The sequence below is a fragment of the Marmota marmota genome, unplaced genomic scaffold (genome assembly GCF_001458135.2).
Source record: "Marmota marmota marmota unplaced genomic scaffold, marMar, whole genome shotgun sequence".
Lineage (NCBI taxonomy): Eukaryota > Metazoa > Chordata > Mammalia > Rodentia > Sciuridae > Marmota > Marmota marmota.
The window spans coordinates 49,886,395-49,904,691 of NW_026000229.1; the positions used below are offsets into that span (position 1 = coordinate 49,886,395).

General features: G+C 37.6%; 1 protein-coding gene across 1 annotated transcript in view; it reads right to left on the reverse strand.

The window, feature by feature from the left end:
- Window positions 1-11,405, reverse strand: part of Dlgap5 (DLG associated protein 5) — a 37,667-nt gene extending 26,262 nt beyond the window's left edge. The window contains exons 1-6 of the mRNA XM_015480911.2: window positions 11,249-11,405; window positions 8,121-8,326; window positions 4,423-4,616; window positions 1,592-1,654; window positions 621-705; window positions 412-534 (exon numbers count right to left, since the gene is read on the reverse strand). Coding sequence (XP_015336397.1) covers window positions 412-534; window positions 621-705; window positions 1,592-1,654; window positions 4,423-4,616; window positions 8,121-8,325 — 670 coding nt within the window. The 5' untranslated portion in view covers window position 8,326; window positions 11,249-11,405. The remainder of the gene's footprint in view (window positions 1-411; window positions 535-620; window positions 706-1,591; window positions 1,655-4,422; window positions 4,617-8,120; window positions 8,327-11,248) is intronic.
- Between the last annotated feature and the right edge of the window lie 6,892 nt (window positions 11,406-18,297).

The following is an 18,297-nucleotide window of genomic DNA, read 5'->3' on the forward strand; positions in this document are numbered from 1 at the left end:
GGACCAAACCTAGGGTCTTGTGCATTTGAGGCAAGCACTCTACCAACTGAGCTATATCCACAGCCCTAACCTGTTTTTTTCTTTGCCCACTTAGTGTATCATTAACCGTGTCATTAAATATACTTTAACAGCATCTACATTGTATTTCAACAAATGGATAAAGTGGGATTTATCTAGGCCATTAAGTATTCACTTCAGAGCACTGATTATACTAACTCAGGTGCTTCAACATTCCAGTTCTTGCTGTGTGCTAACTGAATGTCAGGACACAGACTCTGCTTTCCCAATTGAATTTTCCATTTCTCTCTTTCCTACTCAAAAAGTACATGCTGGTTTTAAAATTTAAACCCAATAATAACCTCAAGGGACAAAACATTCTGGTTAAGTCACTGATCAAAAAATAGTTCTTACCATTAGTGGCTCTTGTGACAGGCTTTCTTGTAGTGTTAGTTGAGACTGTTCTTACAATCTGCGTTGTTGTTTGAGTAGCAGATCGGGTCATTCTCACTGATGTGGGCATAACAGGCCGCACAACTGCAAGGGGAAGATAATCTAATCAAATGTTCTTTGTATTAATAAGTTATTACTGTGATAACACCAGTAATTGTTAATATTCCTACCTTTTTTCTCTTTGTCCAATACTTTCTTTTCTGCAATTTGTTTTTGAACAGGTCGGATGGCTCGAACATCAATCCCATTCTCAATCTATTTAAGAAATTAGGTACTATGTGATTTAACTGCATAATGAATCAAACTATGACAATTTTAAATTGTAAAATGATCCCTCAATTGAATCCTGACAATTATAAATTACCCAGCAAAAAAATCTATTAACCTAAATAAAATTAAAGGAAGAAAAGTTTTCAATTATAAATATTTCCTTATATCCTTTTTTTAGAGTCCTAGAATTAAGCACTGACAACACAGCTAATTATAGCCACCTGATGGTCCTTGAACTCAACAGGAATACTTTCATTTTGAGAGCCTTGAATTTTGCCTAGAAAACTCTTCTTTTGGATAGAGAACTCTTTCCCATGATTCACTTCCTTAAAGACCCCACTCAAAATGCCACCATTTCAGTTGGCCTCTCCCTGATTGCCCCAATCAAAATTCTACCCAACACATACTTCTGGTATTCCCTAACTCCCTTCTTCTAAAATTTCCTCCATAATACTTATAATCATTATTATTTATATATATATATACACACACACACACACACACACACATACACACACACACACATACATATATAAATTTTTAAATTGCCAGTCTGATATGTAAGTTCCATGAAGCCAGAGAATTTTGTTCTTTATGTATCCCATAGACTAGAAAAGTGCTAGGATTGTGGTAGTGACCCAAAATCTACCAAACATATGAAAACTTAGCTTTCTGACCAGATAAAAGTCATACTATCCCTCTTTGACCACTCCATTTTCTTAGAAACCATAATACTCATCTGCTATGTGCTTTTCATAGCACATGTTTTCAGCTATTTACATTTCATGCAGGTAACTTGGAATATATAATACGAGTTCAGTAAATAAAGATGGCAACACAAAGTTTGGTATGGATCTATTATCAATTGTACCTTAGTTTGTTCAATTTGGTCTTTGGCCTTTGATCTTGTAATCCGTCCAGAATATGGAATAGCCTTTAACAGTCAAATGAAAATCCAGTTTAAAAAAAAAAAAAAAAAACATAAAATGAATTGGCAAAAGCTTACTTTCATGTCTCATTATGAAACAAAATTCCCAGTTTAATATTAAATTTTATCTTCAATTATTTATGGCAAAAGATACTTACTAAAAATTCCTATCTTTCTTCTGGTTCTGGCTGGATTTAAGTTATTTTTTAATTTTTTGTTACCAGGGATTGAACACAGGGGTGCTTAACCACTTAGACCCCAGTCCTTTTTATAATTTTATTTAGAGACAGGGCCTCACTAAGTTGCTAAGACTAGCTTTGAACTTGGCGATCCTCCTGCCTTAGCCTCCTCAGTCGCTGGGATTATAGGTGTGCGCCACCATGCCCTACTGGATTTAAATTTAATAGCTTCAAAACTTACTCATATTTCTCCATTAGGGAAAAGAAACTTCAAACCATATTTTCCCTGTACTAGAATCCTCATTAATATGATAAGTTAGACATATTTGGGAAGAGGATAATAAGCAGACTTGAGTATTAGGATCTTTCATTTTCTGTTTATAAAAAGAGATTCTCAGGGCTGGAATGTGGCTCAAAGCACTTGCCTCACATTCTCAAAGCCCTGGGTTCAATCCTCATTCCAAAAAGGAAAAAAAGAGATAAATGAATACCAGCAAAAAGAAAAAAAAGGAAATAAAAAACTTAAAAAGTTTCCACTTAAATTATTAAAACTTTTTTAGTTTTAATAACTTTGCTTTCATATCTTGAAGAAAAAACCTAACAGGAGAAAGACTAGGGTAGAAAGTTATTTGTCAACTCTAAAATTCTTTTAAGAAGCGTAATTATAGATTTCTCTAGATGAGATGCCATTTTGTATCTCCAAATCTCAGTAAAAACTTAGTGCTATAGAAATAGGATTGCTGGACATGGTGGAGCATGCATGTAATGCCAGAGGCTCGAGAGGCTGAGGCAGGATTGTGAGTTCAAAGCCAGTCTCAGCAAAAGCAGGACACTAAGCAACTCAGTGAGACTGTCTCTAAATAAAATACAAAATAGGGCTAGCTACTAGTGAATTTTGCTATTTAACACAGTGATGGGCCTCTTTTTCCCCCTCTACCTATAACACTATTTAAATAGTTATTTACAATTTGGACCAATGACTGACATCCTACATATTCTGGGAAAGCCACCTTAAATATAACCCCTCCCAAGAGGTCTTTGATGTTCTTGCAAACAGAAATAATCTCTCCCTCCTCTAACATACAAAGAATAGATTTAGTTTTATCTTTCCAACTTGAACTACAGCCATTAATTTTAGTCTCTTCCTTATTGTTCTAAGATCATGCTATATACAGAGTAAATAATCAAAGATCTGCCAAGTGAATCAATGAGATTCACAAGGCCCAGAAAAGTAGGCAATATTTTAGGTCTTTATATCATTCCATTCTTATTTAAATTTGGAACTCATATACAATGACATCTTGGAAACACATTATTTAAAATGAGATCTGTGTTATATACTTTTAGAATAGCCAGTAGGTCAGAAGAATTAAAGTTTTCCTGGGGTGCAGCAACTCAAAGAGTTGAGACAGAAGGACTGCCAAGTTTAAGACCAGCCTCAGTATCTTGGTGAGACCCTGTCTCAAAAATAAAAAATCCAACGGCCTCCTCTATCTTCTATCCTATTTTAGTTTTCCTGCCACCCTGACAAGTCTTTTCACCCTGGTATTTGACTTCTGCTCACCTGAGGGTGCTCTTTAAAAAAAAATAATAATTTTATATATCTTTATTGAAGGGATTTCATTTAATCCTATAGTTAAACCACATCTATATCCTCAATGTTATATCCTAAGTCCATATCTTAGCACCAATCTCCATTCTGTTTTCAAAATTTTTATTCCCAACTGTCTATATAGGTCGCCCAAATAAGTTAAAAAAAAAAAGTTCACAAACGTGTACCCATGTAAGCTTGTTACTTCTGTCTTCCTCATCTCTTTGGCAGTATGGCATAATTTGTACATTTGTTGAAACTAATAATTCCAGAATCATCTCTCTTTATTAATTCCTTCAACCCTTATCATTTACTTGGCCACCAGTCCTGTCAAATATATCTTACACCAGTTTCCCTTTTAAACCCACTGCCCCAGACAACTTATCCCATCGATTCTGCTGTAATAGTCTCACAAATTATCTTCTTATCCATAAATGCTTTCCTTTCTAGACTGTAATTTTTAAGGCCAGGGTAGACTTTCTGAATTATTAACTTGATGATGGCCCTACCTCATTTATAAATCTCCCCTGACTTTCCATAACTTACTTACAAGATAAATGCCAAATCCTTTGGCACAATATTGTTTGGCCTGGCTGAACCAGATTTCCTAGTCTATCCTCTCTCCATTTATATATCAAGGAATCTGATTTTCTTTTCTTTTTTTTCTTTTTGTTTGTGGTGCTGGGGTTTGAACCCAGGGTGTTCTACCATTGAACCATATCCATATCCCTTTTATTTATTTTGAGACAGTGTCTCACTAAGATGCTGAGGCTAGTCTTCAACTTGCAATCCTTCTGTCTCAACTTTTTGAGTTGCTGCACCCCAAGAAGCCTGATTTTCATTCTTCTGAGCTACTGTTATGTCATTCCCACCTTCTACCAATTAGTTAATCAATTAAATTAATAAGAGGACTAAAAGAAAAGGCATTGGTCATTTTGTTTCTTAAAGAAAGTTCCAGATAAAAGGAACTATTCTTCTTTATCAAGTTAAGATCATTAATTTACCTTTTTTGGCTCAGTTTTCATAGCATTCTGATTTGATAAAAGAAAGGAAGGTGCTTCAGGTCTATAAAGACCCATTTTAAATATTCCTCGTTTAGCTTTCTCTCTCTGTTCTTTTAATTTTTGAAGTTGCTTTTCTTCTTTGTATTTTTGAAGCATTTGTTTTCTTTCTTCACTTAGGACAGTTTTCAATGACTCTAAGCACGAAAAAAAAAATCAAAACACAATATATAAAACATTTCAAATAAAAAAGTTACAGAAAATGTTTAAAAATCATTTTGTCTAACTGTTTCAAGAAACGCTTCTAATAATTTATTCCTTAATATTCTAACTTGTTGAGAGCCACAGCAGAGTTGGGATGGCGCCAGAAGGAGTGGTTGAGAGGTGACACCAGCGAGCCATTAAGATGGGTTCCCGGGGGAGTTCTCCTGGAGCCCTGTTGAGGGCGGAGAGAGTTCCCGGGGACAGCACGTGGAGTACAATAAAGTAGTTCCTGTTTGAACCTACAAGTGCCTCATGGCGGCTAGGTTATTTGTGCCCAGCCAGACTGTGGCACTAACTAAAAGTTATTTTAACCCCTAGTCTTTTCAAAATTACTGTTCCTGTGTGTGCCTTCACTTGTTCAAATATTAATGGCTTGCTATATGTACCAGGCATGTGTTTTGTTTTGAACCCCGGGTGCTTTACCACTGAGCTATATCCCTAGCCCTTCTGCCCTTCTTTTATTTTGAGACAGTCTTGCTACATTGCTAAAGCTGATCTTGAACTTTCCATCCTCTTGCCTCAGCCTCCCTAGTTGCTGGGATTTTAGGCATGTACCAAAGTGTCCAGAGTTATTACTTCAATTTTAAATTAATTAACTTATAAGATAATCTTCTAAAGACCCACAGTATGAATGTCATACACTCTATATTTGTATACCATAATTGCTTTCTTGGATTTTTTACTAACTCCTCTAGCCTCCATTTTTTTTTTCATTTATGTATTTAATTTTATTTTACAGTACTGGGGATTGAACACAGGGTCTTGTACATGCTATGCAAGCGCTTCATTACTGAGCTATATCCTAAGCTCTTTTTACTTATTTTAAGGCATGATCTTGCTACATTGCCCAGGTGATTTCAAACATGAGACCTTCCAGCCTCAGCCTTGTTAGTATAGTACACTATCACATCAGCTCCTCCATGCTTTCCTATAAACTAGAAATTATATCTAAGGGTTTAACTTCATTTGGTGCTATTCCTCAGTTCTTTGCTTGTTTCCTCATGTCCTTGCCCCCTAAATGTTGAAGTGTCCAACCCTTTTCTCTCCTTTTTCCACTCACAACTCTGGATAATCACATCCAGTCTTACAATTTCAACCACCATATAAATTCAGGAGTTCCTGAAGTTATTAGTTATATCTCTAATTCAGACTTTCCCCCTAACTCATCTTGTGTATTTAATTACCTTTTCATCATCTCCTCTTACATGTCTAATAGGCATCACAAATTTAACATGGCTAAAATTGAACTCTTAATTTTACCACACCCTTTAAAAATTATTCCTAAGTATTTTGTAACTTTGCAAATAGCCAGTCCACTTTTTACTTATTCTCAGACAAAAAAAATGTTTGGTTCTTTCAAGGTCTTCCCATATCATTCTATGCCCATATTTTCATTTCCTTTCAATTCCAAAGGGATGGTATTCTTTTCTCTCTCCCCCAGACTACTAGCTCATTTCCTCTGACCTTCAAACAGCACTGATGATATCATGTTAAAAATAAAAACAGAAGAACCCCACAACAGTTTTTATCCAATTCTTTTTTCCTTACTTTTCTTCAGAATCACAAAAATGATATATCTGGAAGAAATGTTTTAGGCCAATGTTACCCTTTGCAGAATCAATTAAGTGTCATATATGTTTCATACTGGTCCTGGAAATTGAAAAATCCGAAGTAATTAACAGTTAAACAATTGACACCTCATTTTCTTTCTCTATAAAACTTCTAAGAAGACTATCTTCTTTTAAATTCTCCATTTACCCTGGCTTTATCTTACTGCCACCTAAACAATAAAATAGAACTCCAATGCCTCCTGGTTAAATGAAAAATCATTTCTTATTCTTCCTCCTTCCCTATAAATCCCTTGCCTTCTAAGACACTATATTTTCATCATTTTTTATCTTTCCTGAGATTACTTTTCTTTAGTTTGTCTTGTCTAATGGCCCCAAATCATTTTGGGCAAACTGTAAGGATGAATTTTTTTTTTTTAATATTCATTTTCTGGGGCTGGGGATGTGGCTCAAGCGGTAGCGCGCTCGCCTGGCATGCGTGCGGCCCGGGTTCGATCCTCAGCACTACATACAAACAAAGATATTGTGTCCGCCGAAAACTAAAACAATAAATATTAAAAATTCTCTCTCAAAAAATATTCATTTTCTAGTTGTAATTGAACACATTACCTTCTTCTTTTTTTTTAAAATGTGGTGCTGAGGATCGAACTCAGGGCCTTGCACATGCTAGGCCAGCACTCTACTGCTGAGCCACAACCCCAGCCCCAGGGTGAATTCTTTGCCCTTTTCTTGCTCTGTTTGAGTTATCCTTTAATTTTTTTCCATATCTTAATTAGTACATTATATATGAAAAGTGTTGTGACATATTCATACATGCACAAAAATTAATATAGTCAATATCATTCCCCAGTATATCTCCCTTTTCCCTCTCTTCCTCTCTCTCGCTGGTTACTTTACTATACCGGTCTTTCTTCTATTTTCATGAGATTCCCCACTCTCTAGCTTCCACATGAGAGAAAAGGAAACACATGATCCTGGACTTTCTGAGTTTGACTTATTTCACTTAACATAATGCTCAAGTTCTATCCATTTTCCTGCAAATGAGATAATTTCATTCTTCATATTGAATAAAACTCCATTATGTACACTTATATTTCATTTATCTATTCATTCATTGACAGACACCTATTGGTTGGTTCTATAATCTGACTACTGTGAATTGTGCTGTTATATACACATATTGAAATATGTATATACATATGTATATGTATACACATACACCACACACACACACCCATAAACTTTAATTCTTTAGGATAAATACCCAGGAGTGATGTTTTCTTATTGTTATTTCACAGGTTTTTTTACCCATTCTATTTTTATGTTTCTTATTAACCTTGTCATTACTTATCTTATCTAAGTTCCAGAAGTTAAGAACTTTAGGTTTCCTACAAGGTAATATAGATAATAAAATGCTATCGTACCTCCATAGGAAAATGGCTTTAGCCTAGCTAGGGACATTTATGGCCTTTAATTTAAATGGCTAGGAGTTAGTTGTAGAAAACACCAAGTTATTTAGAATATTTCAAAGCTCCACTCTTTTGACCATTTTAAAAAAATTTGTTTTTGGCTAGTTTTGTTTTGTCCTTTTTGTTTTACTCACAGGCATTAAATCAACTTTTATTCACTCTTAAAAATACTTAAGCCAGGCGTGGTGGCACACAAGTAATCCCAGTGGCTGGTGAGGCTGAGACAGGAGGATTACAAGTTCAAAGCCAGCCTTAGCAAGACCTTGTCTCTAAATAATATACAAAAATGGCTGGGGATGTGGCTCAGTAGCTAAGTGCCCCTGGGTTCAATCCCTGGTACTCCCCCCACTCCACCTCCCCCCCACCCAAATACTTAAAACTACAACAGAACTTTACTTACTTGGCTTGGTACTGGCCTTTTCTGGAACAAGGTCTTGCAATGTCTCATCTAATTCAACATCTTTCAAACCAATGTGTCTATTTCGTTGGTATTTCTTATGTCTGTTTTCTTTTTGAGACAGTGATTTCCTATGAGCAATTTTAGTTCTAATCATTTCAGTACTTAAATCCTTTCTGTGATGACTGGCAAAACGTGATGAAGACATACTGTCAGGGAAAAGAGAAATAGAAACCAACATGAATTTTCTTTTCTTTTTTTTTTAAGAGAGAGAGAGAGAGAGAGAGAGAGAATTTTTTAATATTTATTTTTCAGTTATCGGCGGACTCAACATCTTTGTTTGTATGTGGTGCTGAGGATCGAACCCGGGCCGCACGCAGGCGAGCGCGCTACAGCTTGAGCCACATCCCCAGCCCCCAACATGAATTTTCATTTAGATATTTTTAAAAATTAAGATTCCAGTTCATCTTCCCTCCCACTTCAGAGCTATTTGAAATAAAACTATTAAATGCATAATGGAATACCTATGTGACAATGAAGAATAGAAAAGAGATGATCAAGAGACAAGACGCTACAACCTATTTTGGAGTTCTAAATAGGAACCTGTTTGATAGATGAAGTGAAGCCCAGGTAAACTATAGTCTACTGAATATAGACAAGAGGCTCCAGAATTGCCATAAAGAACACTGAAATAGAAGCGTGCAAGTAAAGGTGAAAACAGGGAACATACAGGACTGTATATAGAACAGTTTCCTTAACTTTCCCTGTGTTACCAGGCAACACTATTACCACCTCCTCTAGCTGCTTCTCCCCAGTTTGATTAAACTGCATAAAATTCATTTTTTCTTTTTCCATTTTGTATGTGTCTCTTATGCCTGTGGACACTGTATCCAGCCAGAGGGGATCCAGGCAGGATCCCTAGGGGATGCTGCCAGTAACACCCTGGTGATGAATAGCCTGGCGTTTCTTCTCACTTCAAAACAACACAACACAACACACACACACACACATCAGATGCCTATTAGACTTGTCCAAAAATAGGCAGATGGATTTTTAAACTGGGAAAAGAAAGGTTTTTCAGGAATAATTACCATAGTGATGCAGAAAGATAACATCAGTTTGCCCCACTATTTTTTTAGCATATATATTTTTTAGTTGTAGATGGACACAATACATTTTATTTATTTATTTTTATGCCATTGAGCCACAATCCCAGCCCTTGCCCCATTTTTTTTTTATCCAAGCAAGAAAACACATAGTTTACTTGGTACACACCCTTTTCTTTAGAAAGATTTTTTGAGAATGTATTAAAGAAAAACAAGAAAGTCAATAAAGACAGTGTCATAAGTTCTAACAGTGACTCCAAATGAGAATAATAAAGGATAGTGGAAAGTTTAAGGGGGTCACTTATGCACCTGATATTTCAAGAAAACTACAAAGCTAGAGAGAAGACTTGTTCTCCAGAATAAAAGTCTTGACAGTTTAAAAGAAGGTAAGAAGGTCCCCTCTGTGATTAGAAGGTTTAAAAAGTTATGGGCACCATGAATATATAGAAGTACTCCCTTTCTACCATCATATTCTCACAAGGTACTGCTAAGTTTCTGTTATTGTTTTTTTGTAGTGCTGGGGATTGAACCCAGGGCTTCGTGCTTGTCAATCTACTACTGAGCTTACGTCCCCAGACCTCTCAATACATGTCTCATGTCGGTCAGGCAAGCAATCAATTTGCAGGGGACTCCAGCTGGATGCACTCTAATTCAATACAATTCTGATTCTATCTACCTGAAGACAACATCAGATCCTTCAGGTTAAGGGCTCAGTCCTACAAGACTGCCCCCATATCCCATGTCAAATTGTTTTACCTGTGCTACTGACTAACTAGCTATATATCAGGGTTTCCACAACCCCTGTTTTCAGGTTGCAGTTATTTGCTAAAGCAGCTCACAGATCTCAGAGAAGCATTTAATTTACATATACTGGTTTATTCCAAAGGTTATAGCAAAAGATAAAGATGAAGAGATACACATTTCTAAGCTGTCTTCAAGCGCATTGCCCTCCATGAACCTTCACATTTCTACTTGAAAGTTCTTAAAAACACGATTTTTTTTTTTTTGGTAGATGGACACAATACTATGCGTTTATTTTTATGTGGGGCTGAGGATCTAACCGGGTCCGCCCATGCTAGGCGAGCGCTCTACTGCTGAGCCACAATTCCAGCCCCTAAAAACACGATTTTAAGCAATTACAAGAGCATAATTAGCATCCCACTTGGATACTAGTAACATTCTCCTTGAAGAGCCCAGGAAAAGTGACATGGGCTATGCTTTTCATGAAGAAGTCTCCTCTAATATGTGATTTGTTACTATTATGTGATTTGCTAAATAGTAAAAGTTAAAACTTGTTATTAGTTACTTTAAAAGACTATCTAGGGGCTGGGGTTGTGGCTCAGTGGTAAAGCAATTGCCTCCCATGCATGAGCCACTGGGATCTATCCTCAGCATCAAATAAAAATAAACAAACAAACAAAACATATTGTGTCCACCTACAACCAAAAAAATATTTTTCAAAAAGACTATCTAACATTAAAGGTATATTTGTCACAATAACCCTACAAAGTAGTTTAGTATTATTACCATTGTACAGATAAGGTAAATTAACTTCCCACATTAATACAGCTAAAAGATGGTCTATCCCAAGTCAGGCAGCCTGCCTTTCACACACATCTTAAATTTTCTTTGGCTGCCTGGAGTTTCTTCCAACTTAAAAGTCTAGAATGCGTTAGTCTGGCGTGCCAGAGGTTCTCAGCTGGGAGTTTTTAGTCGTCAAAAGATCTGGGAGGAGCTCCTGGAATGTTCAACGTCCAGCATAGTGGAGCACTGTGCTACCTCAAAAGCCAATTACATCCCACTGGTAAAACGCTGACTGCTCTATAAACCACGGCAACAAACATTTACACTTTGGGAGGATCCTGCCATCAGCTTCGGGAGGCAATCCGGTCCCTGAGAGCCCTCCCCCGAGCGGCGACCGACAGATCTCAGAGAAGCATTTAATTTACATATACTGTCCCACTCCTCAGATCGTCTCCGGCAGCGGACCAAGATACTCCCCGCAGCTCTCCAGAACCCACCTACCTGAGGCACTTTCTAGTGCGAAACTACAACCAAACTAAAAGTATGAGGGTCCTCCGAGTCAGGACAACGTCGGTCGCTTCCGAAGCAGGAACGCTAAAAGCCAAACCTGCGCAAAATTCAAACCTTCCGTACCGAGCCTCTGATTGGAGGGGCTTTAACCAGCACTTCCGGGAAAGTGCCCGCCTCTTCCCTTCGACGAATCTTGCGATAGGTTCGCTCTGTGCGATATTTGAATTGATTGAAAGGCGAAGGGACGGTTCAATAGATGGGTGTGACGGGAAAAATAGGCGGGACCGCCACGCTGAAGGCGAAGAACGGAGCCGTAGGGGAGCGAACTCAGGTGCCTTAGCCAAATTCTGGCGGAATTCTGGTAGCCAGCTGTATGCAATGGGCGAGTTCGTCCCACGGCCCTGAACTCCCAGAATCTCCCGGCCTTGTTTAGTCACAAAAATCCAGAAGACATTATTAGCCAGAAAACATTTCATTTACTTGCAGTACTGGGGACAGACCCCAGCGGGTCTTTTTTCCTGAGCTGCATACCCAGCACCTCCTTTTTAAATTTTTGAGACAGCGTCTTGCTGAGTTGCTGAGGCTGACTTCGAACTTGAAATTCTCCTGCCTCCGAGCACCACCACGCCCAGCTTTTCAACATTTAAAAGAAAGGGCCTGCCACACAAATTCCTCCTTACATTCTTCAGTGACTTTTTCCTTTCTGTCCATTTTTTGTTAAGGAGAAATTTACATATTTTGGTGAAAGGCATTTTTTTTGAGTGCACAATAAATGCACTCAATAATAAATAAATGTAAACAGCTTTACATTTATTTTAGGGTTATTTATTTAGGGTTTAAATAAATGTAAACAGCTGTTTATCTAATGGCCAATCAGGATTCCCATCATCAGAGTTCCCTCCACTGATTCCATCAGGAGGAAACTTAATCTTCCTCTCAGCAAGTTTTCAGGATGCATGCGTACTGTTGCATGAGCCAACAGTTAATTTTTATTGCCGAGAAGTATTACATTGAATGCTTTATCCTTTCGCCCCTTTGTGTTATTTCTGATCTTGGTCTAGAATGAACGAAGTTGTTATGATCTTAGCTATATCTCTTTTTTAGGGCATTTTAATTTCTGTTGGGGAAAGTTAGGCATAGCTTGTTTGGGGCATTCTGGGTAGGTTTAACTAAGAAATTAACGAGCAGTTTTCCAAAGTCCTGCCTTTGATTTATAGGCACTCCAGTTATTCCCATGCTTTCTAACGTTTAGGGTTGTCAGTATTTCATTTTAACCTTCCAGAGGGTGCGAAATGATGTCTCCTTTTAATTTTGTTTGTGGAGACAAGGGTCTTGCTATGTTGCCTAAACTGGCCTCTAAATCAAAATCTGAATGCACCCTCCCTAGTTGCTTGGATTTCACAAGTACCCCCACCATGGCCAGTTTTGAAATTGTTTCCGAAAGCTCTGCCCTTGTCCCCCATGCCAATCCAATAACAAGGACACCGGTTTTGAGAAAAAGGAAATAGAACCTTTTATTGCTTTGCTAACAAAGGAGAAACACTGGGGACTCCCGTCCCTAAAGCTGTGATTCTGCACATCAGCAGGAACAGGGGGCTTTTAAAGAGGCGATTCAAAAGCTACATTCCCCTCATTTCTGTCTGGAGTTGTAATTCATTTGTTAATTTGGAAGATAGTCATTTCTGAGATCATCTGGTACCATCCCCAAATTCCGAATTACTTGGGTTCTATGTTGGGTATGTACTCAAGGACAGATAAATCTGCCTAGGATGAAGAAGAAAGGTAATCCTGTTTCACCTGAGATTAGGGAGGAGGGAGAGATTAGGGAAAATCGATGAGAGAGGAAAAGAAAGAAACATGTCCATTTAAAAAATAACTTGCAGTGACAAAGCAGCAAGGGTTATATTGTAAGGGTCCCGCAAAACGTCGGAGAAAGAGACCACCAAGTGACCACTCATGCAATTGGCAGAAGGGGATTTATTGAACCAGCATGCTGGGGCTCCATGCCCACTCAAGAAGGGAAAGCAGCCCAGAGCCCCGAGCAGGGGCTGAGCACTGCTTAAGTACACTTTTTGGGGAGGGCGGAGGGCTTTGTATACATCAGAACAAATCATCATGAGGCTCGGGAAAATTGAACAACAACTCCTAAACATGATTAGTTCATTCATTGGCGGGAACAGGTCAGGCTGGAGTGATAGGTCATTCCTAAGGAGGGGGTTACATTTAAACTGATTGGTCCAGGCCCTGCAATGCCTACGTGCGACCACACAGAGCCCTTATTAAACAACCAAATAGGGGAAATATTTACTGGGCAGTTCCAAGCATTGTCTCAACAGCTACAGAAATTTCAGGTTTTGCAGGTAGCATAGAAACCTAACAATACCTAATCCTTTACATTTTAACTCAGACCTTGCAGCTTAGAAACTTTACAACACCCGGTCTTTTACCCTTTAACTTTTACGCTTTAACTTCAATTTCTTTTACCCTTACAATATTGAAAGCATAAAGTGAACCGCTGTTACACAATGACTAATGATAATGAGGATTTTTTTCATGTGTTTATTGACTATTTTTATATCTTGTTTTGTGAAATGTTTGTTCAAGTTTTGTTTTTAGTTTTTTAAAAAATGTTTTTAAAATTGAATATTATAGTTTTTAAATTTGGCTGTCTCTTTATTTTTCATTTGTAGGAATTTTATTCTGGGTACAAGTCCTTTGTTAAATATGTGTATTTTGAATGTATTTGCTCATTTCATGGGTGGTCTTTTTAAAATCAAACTTTAGATTCACTGAAAATTTACAGATAGTAGAATTCTCATACCCATTTCTTGCTGTTTACATAAACATGGTACCTTTGTTACAATTAGTGGAATGATACTGATACATTATTATTCTTAACTAAAGTCCATATACTCCTTAGATAGTCTTACTTTTTTTTTACTCACTGATCTTTTTTTTTTTTTCCATTCTGTATACCACCTACATTTAGCTGTCATGTTGCTTTAGGCTGCTTACCCTGTGACTGTTTCTCAGATTTTCCTTGTTTTTTGATGACCTGGGCATTTTTGAGAGGTCCTCTCCTGATCAAGTATTTTGTAGAATGCCCCTCAAATGGAATTTGTCTGATGTTTTTCTCATGATTAGATTGTGATTATGGGTTTTGGAGGGGAAGACCAGAGAGGTAAAATACTGTTTTCATCACATTACATAAAAATATATACTTTTTGTATAATACGTCAAAACACATTCTATGGACATGTATAACTAGAAACAATTTTTTAATTTGTTTTAATTAGTTACACATTTGGGCTGGGGATGTGGCTCAAGTGGTAGCGCACTTGCCTGGCATGCGTGCGGCCCGGGTTCGATCCTCAGCACCACATACAAACAAAGATGTTGTGTCCGCTGAAAACTAAAAAATAAATATTAAAAAAAAATAATAATTAGTTACACATGACAGTACAATGATCTTGATATATCATACATTTGAATCAGATGGGGTATAATTTCTCATTTTTCTGAGTGTACAGAATCACATTGGTCATGCAGTCACGAATATACATACAGCAATAATAAAGTCTATTTTATTCTGCTGTCCTTCCTGTATGATATATGTATAACTAAAAAGAACAAATTAAAAAAAATTTAAAGAAAAAGACATATACTTTTGGGTCTAATCCCCAAGCCCCTCCAAGAGTAAAATGTTACATACTATCAAGATGACCTAATATGACTTAATCGACGTTAATATTAAACTTGATCACCCAGTGTTTATCAGGTTTCCCCACTGTAAAGTTATTACTTTCCCACCTTTCCATACTGTGGTTCTTTTGAAGAAAATTAGTATACAACAATACCCACTTAAGGAGTTCGGAAAGTTTTGCTCCATTCCTTTGAGGATAAAGTACGTATTTATTTAAACTATTTGAAATGTTTTCTTTAGGGGGGGATGGGTAGGAGGATTTAACCCAGAGTCACTTTACCACTGAGCTACATCTCCACCCCCCTTTGGGGCATGTGACCACTAAGCCACAACCACAGCCCTGTTTTGTATTTTATTTAGAGAGAAGGTCTCACTGAGTTGTTTAGCGCCTCACTTTTGCTGAGGCAGGCTTTAAACTCGTGATCCTCCTGCCTCAGCCTATTAAGTCAGTCCATTACAGGTGTGTATCATGGTGTCCAGTTCCTTGGTTTCTTTTAAAACCCATATCTGGGCACTAGATATGTTCCTTACTACTAGGGAATCTCTCAGCTGATGAAGTAAAGGAATATACTTGTCTATATTAATGTGTGAGTACAGATACCTACAAATATTTCAATATGCAAATATCTGTGTCTCTTTTAAGCTAATCAATGAGTTACTGCTGATGTCTCCAACTCAGATCCATTGTTCTAACCTAAACTTGCTTATCTGTAACCGCCCACTTCAATAGTGAGCAAACTGTCCTTTTTTTTTTTTTTTTTGGCATGGATAGGAATGGTAGATAGAGGGATATGTTTGTGATTGAACCCAGAGCTTCCCAACCATGTTAACTACACACTGGATGGCAGAGCTACATCTCAAACTCTGTCTTTGTTTTCTTAAAGGTGTCATTGGTGAGTGGTTTGGACCTGTGATAATACAAAGAAATTCAATTTACCAATGTTTTTTCTTTTGTCATTAGTGCTTTGTTTTCTAAGAAATCTTTGTCTAACACAAGATCACAAAGTTATACTATGTTTTCATTTAGAAATTTGGTAGTCGGGCTGGGGATGTGGCTCAAGCGGTAGCGCGCTCGCCTGGCATGCGTGCGGCCCGGGTTCGATCCTCAGCACCACATACAAACAAAGATGTTGTGTCCGCCGAAAACTAAAAAATAAATATTAAAAATTCTCTCTCTTTCTCTCCCTTCCTCCCTCCCTCTCTCACTCTATCTTTTAAAAAAAAAAAATAGAAATTTGGTAGTTTTAGCTCCAATGTTTAGATCTGTGATCCATCTCAAATTAGTAGTATGTGGTATCTTCAGTCTTCTCTCACTTTTTTTTTTTTTTTTAGCACATGCTCCAGCACCACACACATGAAGTTGATCTGTATAGTTGTTTGTCAATAAAATTCCCTCTGCAAACTTTTATGTGAGTTAAAAAACTACCATACTTGACTGTATTCAGAAATACAAAACAAAGCATATATATGAGAATAACATAACATTGCTCCACAGACCTTTTTTTTTCTTATTTAGAGGCGGGGGTCTCGCTGAGTTGCTTAGGCCTGCACTAATTTGCTGAAGCTAACTTTGAATTTGTGCACCAGGTTTGCTTTTCTTTTTTGGGGGGTGGGGTGGGGAGGTTACCAAGGATTGAACTTAGAGGCACTTGGCCACTTAGCTACATCCCCAGTCCTATTCTGTATTTTATTTAGAGGCAGGGTCTCACCGAGTTAGTTGCTTAGCACCTCGCCATTCCTGAGGCTGACTTTGAACTTGAGATCCTCCTGCCTCAGCCTCCCAAACCTCTAGGATTATAGGCTTGTGTCACCATGCCCGCTCCAGCTTGCTTTTTAAATCCGTTTATCAAGGATATGATTGGTAGCCTTAGAATAGTTTCATCTGAATGGGGAAAGCATAGTACCAAGAATTAAAGCTTCATTTGGAATTACTGAAACAGAATATGGTTGAGGAATCTCAGTTTTGGGGATGGAAAGGACTTCAACCTCATCCCACAACTAATTTAGTAGCAGAGCCAACTGGTTGTGGTAGTACGCGCTGTAGTCTCAGTTACTAGGAAGGTGGAGGCAGAGGAGGATGACATGAGCCCAATCGTTGGAGGCCAGCCTGAGCCAACACGGGCCCCATCTCAAAAACAAAAAACAGAACAAAACAAAAAACGAAGGTAGAAAAGCCAACACCCAAATCCAAGTCTTTTAAATCTTTCATGTTTTATTGCTTGTTTTATTTTATTTTTAAAATTTATTTTGACTTTTTTCTTCACTTTTTTTATTGGTGCATTATATTTGTACATACTGATGGGATTTGCTGTTACATATTTGTACATGCACACAATACACAATATAATTTGGCCAATATCACTCCCCAGCAATGGCTTGTTTTAATACTTGCTTGAGAACAGAAAAAAGCACAGACTTTGGAATCAAAGAGATGTGGTTTAAAAATCACCTCTTGGCCTGGGGATGTGGCTCAAGCGGTAGCGCGCTCGCCTGGCATGCGTGCGGCCCGGGTTCGATCCCCAATACCACATACAAACAAAGATGTTGTGTCCGCCAATAACTAAAAAATAAATATTGAAAAAAATTCTCTCTCTCTAAAAAAAAAAAAAATCACCTCTTTGCTTAAAGGGTATAGCTCTGTGGTAGAGTGCTTGCTTAGTATGTTCTTTAGCATGGGCAAAGCCATGGGTTCCAACCCCACTCAGCACCCCCCAAAAAAAAATAAGAGGAAGATGGTCAAATCATATCAAATAACCACCTTGCATTGGGCAAATTTTCTTCATCCACCTCTTAGGATTGTTGGGCGCATTAAATGAGATGATGAGTTTCAGTCCTGCTTCCTACCAGGATGCCGATATGGTAAAATTACTGTCTCTCCTATAAGGTCAAGTTCAGAGGGAAAACAATGCCAAGTACAGGGTAAACATCAAGATATCAAGAAAACAGAAAATTCTGGGGCAATCCATCTGTTCTGACCTGGTTTTTATAAGATGATGGGTACCCTGGGCAAAGGCAAAGAAAAATAAATTAGGAAAAAAATTGTAAGGCTTTGGTTTTTGCCTCTTCCCATTATTCCCTTGGTATAAACTAAAATATCTAGAGAGAGAGGGATGGAAAATAAGATCTCTAGATGAAACAGAAAAAAATAAAAATATTTGAAGGTGAGAAAATACATTCATAATATTTTCGGTTGCTTAAAAAATGCTAAGACCAGACAGATGTGGTGACATACACCTGTAATCCTAGGAATTCAGGAGGCAAAGTCATAAGGATTGCAAGCTCAATCTTGCAACTTAGCAAGAACCTATTTCAAAATAAAAGGGGGGGGGGGGCTGTA